At 38.3% G+C, this 14,659-nt stretch overlaps 1 protein-coding gene across 1 annotated transcript in view; it reads right to left on the bottom strand.

The window, feature by feature from the left end:
• Positions 1-3,960, bottom strand: part of LYPLAL1 (lysophospholipase like 1) — a 29,585-nt gene extending 25,625 nt beyond the window's left edge. Inside the window, exon 1 of the mRNA XM_080616524.1 lies at positions 3,865-3,960. Within this exon, the coding sequence (XP_080472650.1) occupies positions 3,865-3,949 (85 nt within the window). The 5' untranslated portion in view covers positions 3,950-3,960. The remainder of the gene's footprint in view (positions 1-3,864) is intronic.
• Between the last annotated feature and the right edge of the window lie 10,699 nt (positions 3,961-14,659).

A 14,659-nucleotide genomic window follows, 5' to 3' on the forward strand; every position in this document is an offset into this window, starting at 1 on the left:
CCTCCAAAATGCTAAAAAAGAACATTGTAAAATACTTTAATCCCCTTTCCAGGGAAGATCAACTCAAAACTTCATAGAAATAGACTACTTAAGAGGTCCCACAGCATAAGTTTAATAGTTTACTTAAGTATCTCCTAATCAAGCACAAGGCCTTCCCTCTTACTTGCAACTTACTTTATTTCCTTGGTAACAGTGATAAAGAAATACTGATATACATCTTAAAAGAAACCTGCTGCTCTCCTTAGAAATAATTATTTTTACTACAGAATTTTATGTTAACCCACTTCAAAACCTAGTCAAGAGCAATAAAAAGAATCTTCACTTTTAATTATGCTAATATTACACAGAATTTAAGGCGAGTGTCAGTCAAACATAACATTTTGCAGAAGTGCTTAAGAGTTCGCATTAAAACATCTGGCAGGCTCCTTTAAAACCTTAATCCCATGGCTCTGTTTGAACGCTAGTCAATATTTGATTCTCAATGTGTTGTTTTTACCTAGTCTTATCAACTCCACCTACAGCCGAAACTCTGCAGACTGTATATGTTCCTTTAAAAAAAACTATACACATATACACTAGACAGTTTCTAGAGCTTGCCTTTGCATCAGTGTTATCTTCACCTATAACTTCACTGCCACCCTTCTGAACAGCATGCTCACATGTCTCCAATAAGACAACACCACAGGACTTTAGTCTTGTTGGAAGCCAAGCCTCTCTCATTCTCATCAACTCAAACTGCTAATCTGAGTTAATGATATTCTCTATCATCTCAAGATGATCAGTTTGACTTCAGAACTCATCCTACTCTTTTCTCTAAAATGGCCAAACCACAAGAAAAAAATATCACTGCCCTGAGCCGGGCTTACTGACATGTTACATGGCATAATTTGAACAATATCCCACAAATACACCAGTTTACTGTTACAACAATTATAACTCCCCAATGGAAAAAGACCTGTTTTGCTTTAGCACTCGAACAAAATTCAGTGATCTTTATTTACAAATACAATTAATGCATCTTCAGAATTAAAAAAGAAGGCAAGAAAGATTCAAACCCAGCATTTTGACTGTTAAGCACAAACAGTGTGACCCTTTCCTCCTTGACTTAAGATACTCCAAGTAACAAGTAATAGGGTCATACTACTGACACAAATCTTATTCTGTGCCACCTTAAACAGGAACATCAAAGCTTCATCTTTAACCTGGATGCTTTAAAACACATTCCCACCAGCACTTCGCTTATACGAGTAGTATGGTCTGAAATCCAAACACACCTCTTACAAGTAGACATGCTTGACATGCAAGGGTTTCATCACAGGTGCTGTCACCTAATTTATGAACAACATCTCTTAAGGAGGCTTGAATAAACATTGTTTTCCTTACACACTCCTCTTTTTTTCAGTCAGAATGCAAAAGTCTAGGCTTCGCAAATACTTTCACAGGACCAACTCTTAGGTAGGCATCAGCTTAAGCAGTATGTGAATGCTTGCAGAATTGGGACTTACTTAGGCCTTTACAAACTCCCTAATGGTGCAGGACACATCTTTTACTATTCATTCACACTTCTTAAGCTTTGCCAAGATCAGGAGAAACCCTTACAGTTAATGAAGCTAGTCTGTACATGAAAAGTTGATGGAAAACTTACTGAGAGAAAATTTAACTATGACCTTATGCCAAGAGTCCCTATGCTATATGGGACTCTTGTCTCTTTTGCCAAGAGTCCCTATATTTGGACCTATGCAAGGTTCAAATGCTCTGCAACTGCTGCAAGCACCTGCCTGCAGAGGTAATGCATTTTGATTTGTACTGAATAGAATTTGGAGGGGAAGGAGAAAGAAGAAATTGACACCAAACAAACCCCAACAACCTTTGGAAAGACATGTCTTTCAGGCCATTCTTTGATTTTAGCATTATATGTTCTTATGAACACTGAAAAGAAGAAAACAATGCACAGAGAATTCTGCCTTGAGTCTGTTCACAAACTTGAAATAAACTTATGGCAGCAATATCATCCTTCTCTCTCCCTCCCAAATAAAACACAAATTATTTTCCTTTCAAATACACCTTGAATTTCCGATTTTCTTTCTGTGTGAAGTTTAAATTTAACAACATGCAACATGTAGACTGGAAGAGGTTTCTCACAGAAAGGGCTGTCAAGCATCCAAATAGGCTGCCCAGGGAAGTGGCTGTTACCACTCCGGAGGTATTTGAAAGACATGTAGATGTGGTGCTTAGTGACATGGTTTAGTGGTGGACTTGGCAGTGTTAGGTTAACAGCTGGACTTTATGATCTTAAAGGTCTTTCCCAACCTGAATGATTCTATGCATGTTACAGCATGCAAAGTTGTAAACCTAAGTCTAAAAGAATTATTATATCTTTGTTATGTCAACTTGCTTTCCCTGCTGAGCTACCAAATGGATCTTCTACCTAAATCTGATGTGCAGTACTGGGAATCTCCTAACGTTTTTCTATATAATTTTGCATTTACATTCTCCACTTGTTATAATTTGTCTGGAGCATGCATTATGAACAAAATGGACTGATGCCATTCGACTGCCACTTTCGATCACAAGTACTGTACAGAAGGTTTACAATTCAGGTTTACAGGCCAGCCCACAGCAATGGCACTGTGGCTACTTCTGTTTAAGATTCTCTTCTGCTGGACTGCTAAACAAAATCAAATAAAAGTACCCTCATGCTTCCCTACTGCAAACATTATGAAGGAAACCATATCAAAAATGAAAAATTGTAGAGTACTTTAACCGCGTGGAATTAACCTCTAACCATAATCTTCCCTTACTCCTCCAACACGAGGGGAAATTATTTCCTCAAGCATTAAAGCATTAGCCTTAACAAGAGGGCTGAATGCATCTTGCCACCTCTCTTCCACTTTCGTTCTCTAACTCAGAATTTGACAAAAGCAAAGTTAAAAATTATAAAATGAAATTATTAGGTTATAAAAATGATGCTAATTTAATAAGCCAGTACATCTTTGTTCAACTAAAAAGAAGCATCAGCCAAAAGCAAAACCGAAAGAAAGCCACTGAAAATGTTGAACATGTTGCCATAAGCACATGGCCAGCTCAAAAAAAGTGATTCCTCAGGCCTTGATCTAACAAAGGCCTGTGATTACTGTTTGATTGTTGTTTGGGTTGGTTGGTTATTTTAAGTCATGGATTTTGTTGTTGTGATTTAGCAGGTTAGAAAACGTCTAAGAAACAAACAAGAAACAAAACAAACACACTACAGTCTGCAGACGGTGTCCATGAACCCGCTTCAAACACAACCAGGACCCTTCTGAAAGACAGACGTCTATAAACAGTGGCTTTTAAAAGCTGGCAGTACTCTCAATCTGATCCTAAAACCACGAAGACTCACCTTAATTATGAAAGTCATCCTTTGCATGGGGTTACGCATACAGTGAAGCAATTAAGCAACTATCTTCTGGAAAGCATGTGCTCTCGCGGTCAAGCAAACCATGCCGGTGTGTAACAGCACCATCCCTAAAACACACCCCAAGGACCCCGCTTACGGCGGGGAGACCCAGCCGCTAGACCCGACCGAGCACACACAAACTACTTTGCCCACAACGCATTTCTCTTTCTCGGCCAGCGCCGCTCTGACCCCAGGGAACCGAGACCCGCAGGGACTAGGACACCTCACAGTGCTTCTCGACCCGTCCCGCTGCCCCGCACGCAGCACATGGCCACCGCGGACCGAAGGGACCGACCCTGCTCCTGTCCCTCTCCCCGCACCGCGCAGGAAGAGGCGGCAGCTGCCCCCCTGCGCCCGCCGAGCCCCCTGCCCCGCGCCCAAAACCCGCCGCAGGGTTTCAGGGAAGACAAGGGGTACAAAGCAGCCACCTGAGCCGTGCAGGAAGATGAGGGAAGCGGTGTGCCTGCCCGTGGGGGACACTACGCTTCTTCGCAGCCCTGCGGGCGCCGCCATGCCGAGTGCTCTCCTCCTCCTCCGGTAGCGTGGCTTACCGCGCCGGCGCACAGCGCTCCGCAACCGGGTGAATCAGTGCGCGGCTTGGGAGCCGTCTGTGTCTCTTAGAGGGGGCTGAGCATCCGATCCCAGAATATCAAAGTTCTCACTTTTAACGCCGCTCTCCCTTACCAAAGCCTGTTTATAGGCGATGCTATGTACAGAGCACGTATTTAGAAATGCTATATAGCAGGCAAATCTGTGATCAAACAGTAAATGGGGGTTGCCCCTTTCACGTTGAATGCGTTTGGAAAGGTGATTAGGCCTCAGCCTCGCCAGGTGCATGCTTTCAAGAGTGAAGGCTGGGTTGGCAAGAGAACTGAGGGGAGCAGGTGGCAGGGGGCTCTGATGGCTCCTCCGAGGCACTGCAGAAAGCCTTCAAAGGCCGGTATTAAAAAGGCCTAATAGATATTTGAAAGCTTGTCTGACATTAATCCATGTCTGAGCACAACTGTGATGCTCTTGGTATGATGTAGGGGCATAAGGGTAGCAGCTTTTGCATTTTTCGGTAACCTATATATGCTTGAGGTTACAAGACTTACTTCTTTCCCTAGTGATGTGTAGATTAACCACCTGCCTGGGTGCTTTGAGGTCTGTGGCAGTGGAATAAGGATGACCAGGCATAAACCCTGCTATTGCTGTTTCACTAGCCAGGTGCAGTGCGACCCAGGGGGTGAGCAGCAAGTTTACAGATTAGTTTTGCAGTTCATCATGAAGAAGGATTTTGGCAAGCCATAGGGGCACACCTGCTAGTCCTTAAACATGTAATGAAACCTTAGCCTCTTGAGGTAGCATGTTATTACCGTCGGAATGGCCTCTGGGTTAAGTAGATGAAACATCAGTGTGTGTAATATGAAGAGCATGCTGTGCTTATATTTCTTTTTAAGTTACCGTCCTGACTACTATTTTCCTATGTATTTAGGCCATGAAATCCTAGAGCCCCACTTAAACATGCACTGACAAATGGCATGTTATAATGCCCCTTCAGAATGTGTGTCAGCTGTCTTTTTAATATATCTACAAGCATTTGCAGCAGGACCAAAAAGTAAATAGAAGGAAAAAAAATCCAATATTTGCGGAAATGAGAAAATTGCACGGTGGAGAAGAATAGAAGATTCATCTAAAATTTTCTACAGTGTTAGTTGCCTGATTCAAGAATACAAAATCTCAGCAAAGTAGTGCCACCATGAACAAGTCAGTGTTGCCAGTGCCTATTAGCAGAGAGAAACCTTTCAGTTGACTTGCAGTATACAAACATAATTGTGGTAATTGACACATCAAGGTCCTCTTTAAAATAAATTAGCTTGGCAGGAAAGTTTAATCATCACTATGGGCAGTATACACTCATTTAATTATATTTATTTGTATTAATTTATTTTGCCATCTTTAATGAGCATTGTAGTTTTTGAGATCTATTTGACATGAAGGGTGACTGAACAAAGGTACAATAGCTATGTGTGGCTTTGGACAATCTCTCCTGCACAGTTATGGCAACAAACCATGATTAAGTCTTTTGAAAGCTTATGGGTTGTCATTCCTTGCCTCTGAGTTACAAGCTTGGAGGTAGAAGATTTCTTTGTGCCAAGAAATAAAGCTTGATGCCAGGAACAAAACAAAGGATAAAACATCAAGCCATACAAAAATAGTACTCTAAGTTTAGAGTAGTTTGTGTGTTGTTTTTTTTAAAGAGAAACAGAAAGGCATAAGACTTATTCATTCTTTTCCACTAGAAAACAAGCGAAGGGCTATCTATATTTTCCCTAAGTGGAGAGGACTCCAGGGCTTCAGAGAGAAGACCTGTATTTTAAAAAAGTTAAAGAGAAAATAGCCCACTAAAGAAACTAGTGAGAAAATAGGAGCTCTGAGCAAACATAAATGGAAGAGAACTGACTTACCTGAAGACAACAAATCTACTGTAATAACTTGTTATTTATATCAGAAGAAAATCGTTTCTTGGGGTGTTTTTAAGTATATTAACTATATTGAATGTTAATGATATTAAAAAATGTAATTTAATGACAGAAAAAAAAACAAACAACCCAGACAAAACCAAACCAAGACAAACAGAAACAAAACGAAACTGAACAAACCGAAAACCCCACAAACGTCTCAACATCTAACTGGTCTGTATCAAGTGCTCAGAAATGGCCACAAGATGATTTTGTCATTTTGGGGAGTTTTCTATTATTAATTAGAGGCATGATAAAGTCCCCTTCCCTGCCAGTTTTGCCTTCTGCCTGAAGGAGGGAAAGAAGGGAACATGCTGGAAAAGGGTTATAACTATTTTCCTGGGCCAAACCTATGAAGTGCAGATGTGACCGATGGAAACCATGAAAATCATGGCTGCTGCTAACACCTAGCCTTACTAAGTGAAAGAGCTATCCTGAATGAATTAACAGTATGTTAATAACTGTAGGAAATTACAGGCAATATAAAAATAGCTTGCAAATTTTGTTAAACTAACATATGCTTAAGTTCTGATGCTTATGGTGTTTTACAAGTGTTTCACTGCTGACATGTAACATCTCCAAAAGGTATTTATTACATTTCATAGTGTCAATAAAATGTCCTCCCACACCCTTAAAAACATATTTGGTTGCAGTTGCTTCTCTTTTTATTTTTTTTTCTCTAGGCTTAATGAAATAAATGGACCAGATTTTTACTTAAATGCTAAATAAATATCAACATGTAAATATGTGACCATATTTAACTTTTCTAAAGAAAGTAAATGTTAAGTGTGACCTGTGTTCTGTTCCTTAGGATGGGCTTTTGCTCACAGTGCTCTCTGTTCTCTCACACTGACTCTATTCAGAAGAAACCAGAAGAGTTTAATTTGCTTGCAACCATTTTGATATATATTTCTCATTTAAAATGGCTTTGCACTTTAAAATTAACTTTAGCTGAAAACAGTATGTTGCAGAGTGTTTTTTATGTACAGCATATGTACATATAAAATATCCAGCAACACTGCTGTAACTATATATGCAGAACTAAGGCTCTGGAAACCCCAGTGAAAAATAGCTGGTAGATATTGTACAGTTATTGGGATATTTTGGTAAGTGAATTAACCCACAAATGCTTCATTGATGATTACAAAGAAGTATAACTGATATCTAGTTGATTATCTTTGCATTTAGGTGATTTTGACAAAAGCAATGATTTTGGCATGGAAGTATATATACCAAGTATTTGGATCTTTCCACACACCCGTTTTAATTCTTTTCAGTCTTGTGGCATTATCATCACTGTATAAGATCACATCATTAATATGTAGTCTTTACTGCTTCAGAGATAGCTATCTTATACTTGCTTTCTTCATTAATAAAGGTATTAAAATTAGATGCTGAATTTCGTTGCGTCTTTTGTACATTCCTTTTAACTCCTACCCTTCTCCCAGTTTTTTGCAGGCTGAGGGGTCTGTCCAATAATTTTAAGACCATTATGGCAGTTACTGTGATCTGATAAAAATAACCATCCTCAAATTTGCAGGTGGTTTCATTCATTGGGAATCGGGGGCAATGCTTTGACATGGAATTTATATGGCATAGGTATTGTTTTAGGTCTTGTAGTGTACATGTTGGCATAGTTTATTCTAAAAAGTTATTTTAAAGAGTCCTCTGCACAACTGCCACAGTAGAGGTAGGAAGTGCCATAGGGATTGTTGTTCAGGTGCACAACCTAGTAGTCCACTTATCATGATAAACTATTCATACCTTCACCAAGCCAAATGACAAATATATTTTCATTCATATTTTTTATTTAAATTAATTTAAAACATTTTAGCAAATTAGCAACAGTCAAAATATGTAAATCTTGAAACTCATTTTTCTGTCCAGCCAGAAGTATATTTTGATACTGAGCTCTCTTAGAAAAATAAGGTCCCTGGCTAGGCTACATCCATACAGTTGTGCATCACAGATATGATTTACCATGGGGTTGGGTGGGAGAAATCAGTCCACAAAGAGAAAAGCAAGTTGTGTTCTGCATCTGAATACTGTCTGGCACAAAGGGATCTGGACCCAATGTTTCTAGTTACCACAGCAAGGTAAACAAGTAATAAATAAACAAATAATGTTCTTTTTGGCCCAAGAGATAATTGGTATTTAGGGTCTTGTGAGATAATTTTGCTTGCAGGAGCCAGCTATTTACTGCATGCCATCCTATTTGTTTAAAAACAAATGAGGGCACAGTCCCAGGGACAGCAGGAGGCAGTTCCCTTCATGAGCCTGCAGCTAGCCAACACCGTGCCAAAACAAATGCAGGCTTGGCTTCACTACTGGTGCCTGTGTTTCTTCTCCTTGTTCTCTGCAGCGCATTTGCTGCTTCTGAGTCATTTGGATGTCCATTCAGCTGCTGCATCTGCAGGCATCTCCCAGGCAAGCTCCTTGGCCCATCTCGTTCAGCTTACAGCCTGCTGGAACCTGGAGGGAGGGGAGTTCTTGAATTAGAATTCCCCAAGGAACCTTGCAGATGTGCTCAGGGCTTACCAAAACCACATTAGCAGTATTCTCAGCAAATAGCAAAGACGCTTTCTATTAATATGAGGACTGATGCTGTCTTCCTTTTATTTAATACATTGGTGATTAGAGATGCAGCTGCTAACTGGTATGACTGGTTTTACATTGACTTGATAGTTGCTGGCAGAAATGCTTTATCTATCAGACAGTATTTCAAAGATGCTCACCCTGGGCAGTGAACTCACCTTGGCCGTAGAACATTGAGTTTAGGACTTTTTGGGGAAGTCTGAAGTGTTGTGGAAGAGTTTAGCCCCATTGGAGATTTGCTTGTGGGAAGATGTTGGTAATGGGACCACAATATTCTTACAGTCTTCAGTAAAATTTCTGTGCCTGGAATGAAGGATCCTTTGTCAATTTAAACAGTGTATCTGGCAATTTTGTTATACCCTGGGATTTCATTGTGTTTCGGTATTTCTCTTGAGGACCAGTGTTCTTGCGTGTATGTTACTGAATAAGGACACAAGCACTCTGAACTGAGAAAAAAGGTGCGAAAACATGAGCCTTAAAATCCAGACATACACGAAAAAAAATCAAGATTCCTATTTTAAAACTCATAATTTAAACTAATTTTTAAAGCTCTGATTTATGAATTAAGAGTTCTTGAAATTAATAGGAATGCTCTGGTGACATTACTGCACTGGAGTTCATAAATGAGTGTGCCCAGATCTGTGCTGCCCCTTTCTGGTTTCATGTGTACTTGAATTGGGTATGTTCAACATATTACACTCTGAGATGACAGATCTGTGCTAGCAAGCTCTCTTGTTTTCTCCATAGAAGTGCTATCTATCCATCCAAAGTATCTCATGTCAATGTGTAGTACTTTGCCAGTATAAACTGGAAGCCTGAAATAGGGCTTTACTCATATAAATATTTTTTTTATTATTTAGACTTTATACAGTCTTTATACAGTATAAGACTTTGTACAGTCACAACAAAACTTGACTTTGCTTGCTTAATGCTGAAGTCTGGTTTTGGTTACATTACTGTAAGTGTGGAGTAATTCCCTCTGGTTGACCCAGAGATAGGTTGAACCCAACAAGAGAGACTTTTGGACTCACAACCCTGTAATGGCATTAGAACATGGAAGTGGCAGAGGTTGCTTTTTTAATCTGTATGTAGAATTTACCTATGTTCATGCTGGTTTTGGTTAATTTGCCCCTTCTGAGCCTGAGCAGGTAAAAAGTTATGCCAACACTGGAAATGTATGATACAGACCTCCTTGACAGATCTATTTGTTGCTCTTCTCCTGTTTTCATACTAGTGGGACTTTGTATGGCTTCCACATTTTGGCATTTATTTCTGAAAACTGGGCCGTAGGTGCAAGCATTTTGGATTTTTTGGTGCCAATTTACTTAGTGCCATAAAGCGTCATCTTTAATTTTTCAGCACTTATTAGCTCAGCTCCTCAGCTGTGCAGCACCACACCCTGGTGTGAAACTTATAGAGGGATAATTCTGACAGGTTTATATTGACCTCAATTTATGACATTTCATTTGGGAAAATTAGTATCTTTTTCACATTGCCAGTACAATGTTGTGACTGACAAGACCAACCACCAAGATCTTTGGAAGATCATGAATTCCAATGGAATTCCATTAATTAAATTAATGGAAATCAGAGCATGTCCTAAAGATACATACTTCTGCTTTCAGATAGTGGATTAATGGGAACCCTGTTTCTTTAAATTGAATGTGCTATGTCTTAAATTATTTTAGTGTGGTGCACCAGATTCTTCCAAAGCAGAGCGTCCAACATGTCTATACACAGATATATAATATTAATATGGAGATAAGCTGAACTGTGCAATACTGTACTCTAGGCTTTTAAGATAATGTTTGCAGTGCCTGAAGATAAAACATTGGTGTATCTTTTTCATAATAAACCAAATATAGAATCATAGAATGGGTTGCATTGGAAGGGACCTTAAAGATCATCTAGTTCCAACCCCCTTGCCATGGGCATTTTGTGTAAGGACATGCAGTATATATCAATACATTTTCCTACATATAAATTTGTGAATGAGTATAAAACCAATATGCAGAGTGACTGTCATACACACATTTGTTATTTTTTGTTTTTCTAAATTGAAATATGTCCCAAAAGACATATTTCTGATAATAAGAAATGCCTGATAATAAGTTCATAAGTTCAATCAATAGATAATGGTAATATTTGTTTTTTTCTATGTGATGAAGATAAAAACTATGTTTGGTCTTTACTATTTTGTTTAATTGGGCTTTGAGGGTACAAGTATCATTTTCTGGGTCTGTAACACTGGTCCTTTTCTGTAGTCAACAGGGGCAGTGGGTCTTCTATATGGTCTGTAAAGGGTGACTATGGCCATAAGCTCAGCTATATCCATCTGAAGTCTGGACATCTCAAGTTAGATGAAATTAAGCACGTCCTAAGTTTCTACTTTGATTTTGTGTTGTTTGAATCCATGACCATACCATTATTAGCAGGCCACTGAAAATGATGTCTCTTAGAAGCCTAACTGGGTCCTAGTTTGTATGTATAAACTCTTTATGGTTGAAGTGTGGTGACTGAGTGACAAGATAGTTATGACCCAGTTCTGTCATATCTGAAATGTACCTGTGTTTTCAAAATCAGCACCATCACGCTAGCAATAACAAGGATCTGGTTTGTTTCCTGCAGCAGAGGAACTATGGAATTAGAGTATGAAGAATATCAACAGGTCACTGTAGAAAGGTTACGCACCAGGGTGTTGGGTCTGCTCAAAGCCTAGCTGTAGAGCATTTTTTTCCATTATTATCTGAATTCTTATGTGAAAACTGCAAAACTGGGCCACCTGTGGATAACTGGATGACTCCATCCTGAGTCAATTAACACAGAATTATATAGAAAATGAAACAATTAGATTTTCAGACAATGTGAAGCATGCAAGTAACATAATCAGTGTTTTTAGAAACAATTGTAAAGGCACCTGTGAATTACAGTAAAATTTGATTCATTAATGACATGAGAACCATGTTGCTTTAAAAGAATTGACATCAAAATACTTAAGCTTTTGAATTAAGAAGTTGTCTGTATTTCAGTGTTTTCTGTTATGCAAAATTTAGCCAGTATTTTCAAATGGATTCTTTCAGATTCTAAGGAAATTACTGAGTTGAATCAACCCTGCTGTAAGTTGGTCCTGTCCAAATGAAAGCCAGTATTACATGAGAGTAATTATTTTTCATGGTCTTTATCATAAACCATGTGATGCTGGGAAGTTCTGCACATTTGAATATGCTAATTATTCTTCCCTTTGCTCTGTGGTAGATGCTGGTTTGCTATATAAATTGGCTCGGGAATCTGCATGCTTTTGTGATGTGCTAGTTGCCATCTGCTTTGGAGATATTCCCATGCACTTTTGTTGATGCAACAGCTATAGTGTTTTCAACTGTTGATACTAGGAAAATGTAATGTGATTGGGCTTGGACAGGTGCCTTAAACAGACCACCCATCATATTTATTTTGCTGCCAGTCAGAACAGGCAAACTCGGGTAAAATTGTGAAGTGCTTTCAACTTTCTAGATAGATAATGAATAATTTGAGGTTTATTTTAAAAGAGATTTTGACAGTCCTCAACGAAGTGTTGCTTAAGTAAGAGTCACCATTACTATCCAGATTTTCGAAGTTTACTGTTTATTTTGATTTTGTTTTTCAGTTTCACAAAACAATTTAGTTCAAATGCCTTATTTTTGGTACTTGAAAAAAAAAACAAACTTTAAAGAGTAAGCTGGAATAGTATAATTTATTAATATTATCACTCTAAATCAAACACAGAGCAAGAAGCTATACTTGCTTATGTATATAAAATGACTGGATTTGGTGCACAAGGTACAGCAAAGGTTCTGTATATATAAAAGCAAGAATATTAAATGTGGATACAGATGCTTAGATACGGTATGGACACTAAAGCTTAGTTCTCCTTAGATGTCACAAATAAACTTGGAAATCACTAGTTTTAAATCCAGTAGGAACGTTTTATCACTGTGAAGTCTAGAAAAATAACAAAATAAGGGTACAGACCAGTGATACAAACTAAATACAGGATAATATACCCTCATGCATGTGTTGTTAACCTATTTGATGTCTTGGGTTTACCTTAATGGTAAGCAGAGGCAAAAAAATTGACTTGAAGCCTTAACCTTTTCAAGCATTAAGGACTGGAGCTTACTGATAGAAAAGTTCTGGGTAGACAACTGGTTAATATTAGATAAAAAAAACTGTATTTCAGAACAGGAATGGTTCTTGTGGTAACTGATATCACAGTTACTTGAAACAGAATAGCACAGGGAAAAAAAGAATTGAGTGAAAAATAACAAAGCAGACAGTCAGCATCTTGTTCTCTGAAAGGTTAAATGCAATTAAGAGTAATTCACTTAAATTATGGCACTGGAAAATTGGCATAAAAGAGAAGATAATTTTGCGTATGGGCACTCCAGCAAAGCTATGGGACTGGGAGTTTAATTTTGAGGTGACCTTTAAAAAAAGGAAGCTTTTTTTTTTTGACATAAATATTCAATAATAATTCTTAAAAAGTGTGCTATAGAAAAGGGATTGTCTATGGAGATTTTCATAAGAGGAAAGTGAATCTTGACGGATCTTCACAACTGTAGCCATGTTTTGGGCTTAATATTGGCTGTTGTTGTGCCAGAGAGGAAGAGAAGACTTAGGTGTGGTTGGTTGTTTCTGAAAAAGAGATAGTGTTGACAGTTATTAATAAGAAAAATGAAGTCTCGGGAGAGGATGGCCTAATGGCAGAGCTATTAGCTACATCCAAAAAGATGGCCTCACATCCTTGCTGAAATGTTCATATTATATGAGAACACAGCGTGCTTTCCCAGATGGGTGAAAGAAAAACATAATCTTGTCTGCCTTTAAAAATGATCACAGAAATAGCTGAGAAAATTATACCTCAATTATCTTGATCGATCTTGTAATAAACTCTGCACACAATCTATCTGTCTTTTCTAGGAAAGAGGTCATGAAGAAAAAATACACCCTTTTTTAAAAAAAGAGAACCAAGATGAGCTTGGAGTGAAGTTTTTTCAAAGGAGTGTATTTATTTATCAGAGAAACTACGGAAGCAGAAGTGGCTGTTATCTAAGTTTTGCTGAAGTTATGCAAAAGTTCAGTACAGGATGAGGTAAGAGGTCATGGTCTTGTTTTAGAATGAACAAAATCAGCATTTTGTACTGAAAGATCTCATCCAAAATACTGCAGTAAGCTACTGAACAAGCAAATACTAACTTATAACTGCTCAAACAGTGGTTTGAGTGTGTACGAATTTGAGTTTAGCTTCAAGTACTAGTTGTGATACATCTTTTACATCATGTGTTTTGCTGTTCAGATCCAGAGAATGAAAAAGTCCTGAGGTCCATAACATGGTGCAAGCATTTGTCATCTGTACATATAGGTACAATTGTGCAGGCAAGACTTGTGCAACCCAGACTCTGGTGTATTTTTAAGTACATGTAACACCTTAGGGTATGCTGTCACACTGACCATAAGTGCAAATTGTTCTTGTACTTCAGATAAAGAAACACTGTAGGTTTTGAATCCTTGCATTTTCATTGAAGATGGTTGGTCCTAATTAATTAATGACTGTAGAGAAGTGGTCTAGAGACCGCTAGTATGAAGATGATGCTCTTTTGATTATACCAGTGAATTGAAAAAAATAGTTCAGAAAAGTAAATAATGGAATTGCAAGTTCTGAAAGGGTTTCACAAGCCAGATGAAAGCTGCAGAATAAGAATATACAGTTCTGTTATATCTCATTTAAATTGATGTTATAGGTAGTGGGTTTGGGAAGCTAGGACTTCATAGCAGTGGAACGTGGAAAATTAACACCTTTGTCACATCATCACACTCCTTTTCTTTTGTTCCATGAGGTCATGTATGAACTTAGCTTTACTGACTGAATACAGAAATTATAGATTTAAAAGGAATCTCGCTTTTATTTTTAGTACCATGGGTCACGAGAGATTTCCACAGAAAAGCACTGGAAACACTCTCCCCTCTCACCCTGGTTTGATTAGCTCAGAGTTCTGAAATTAGATTATATTGTCCTCAAAGGGCTAACTGAGAGATACATAGTAGGAATCACAGAGTACCTGCAACTGTTATGTATCTGGTGCCAATGATT

The sequence above is a fragment of the Psittacula echo genome (assembly GCF_963264785.1).
Source record: "Psittacula echo genome assembly, chromosome: 4".
Taxonomy (NCBI): Eukaryota; Metazoa; Chordata; class Aves; order Psittaciformes; family Psittacidae; genus Psittacula; species Psittacula echo.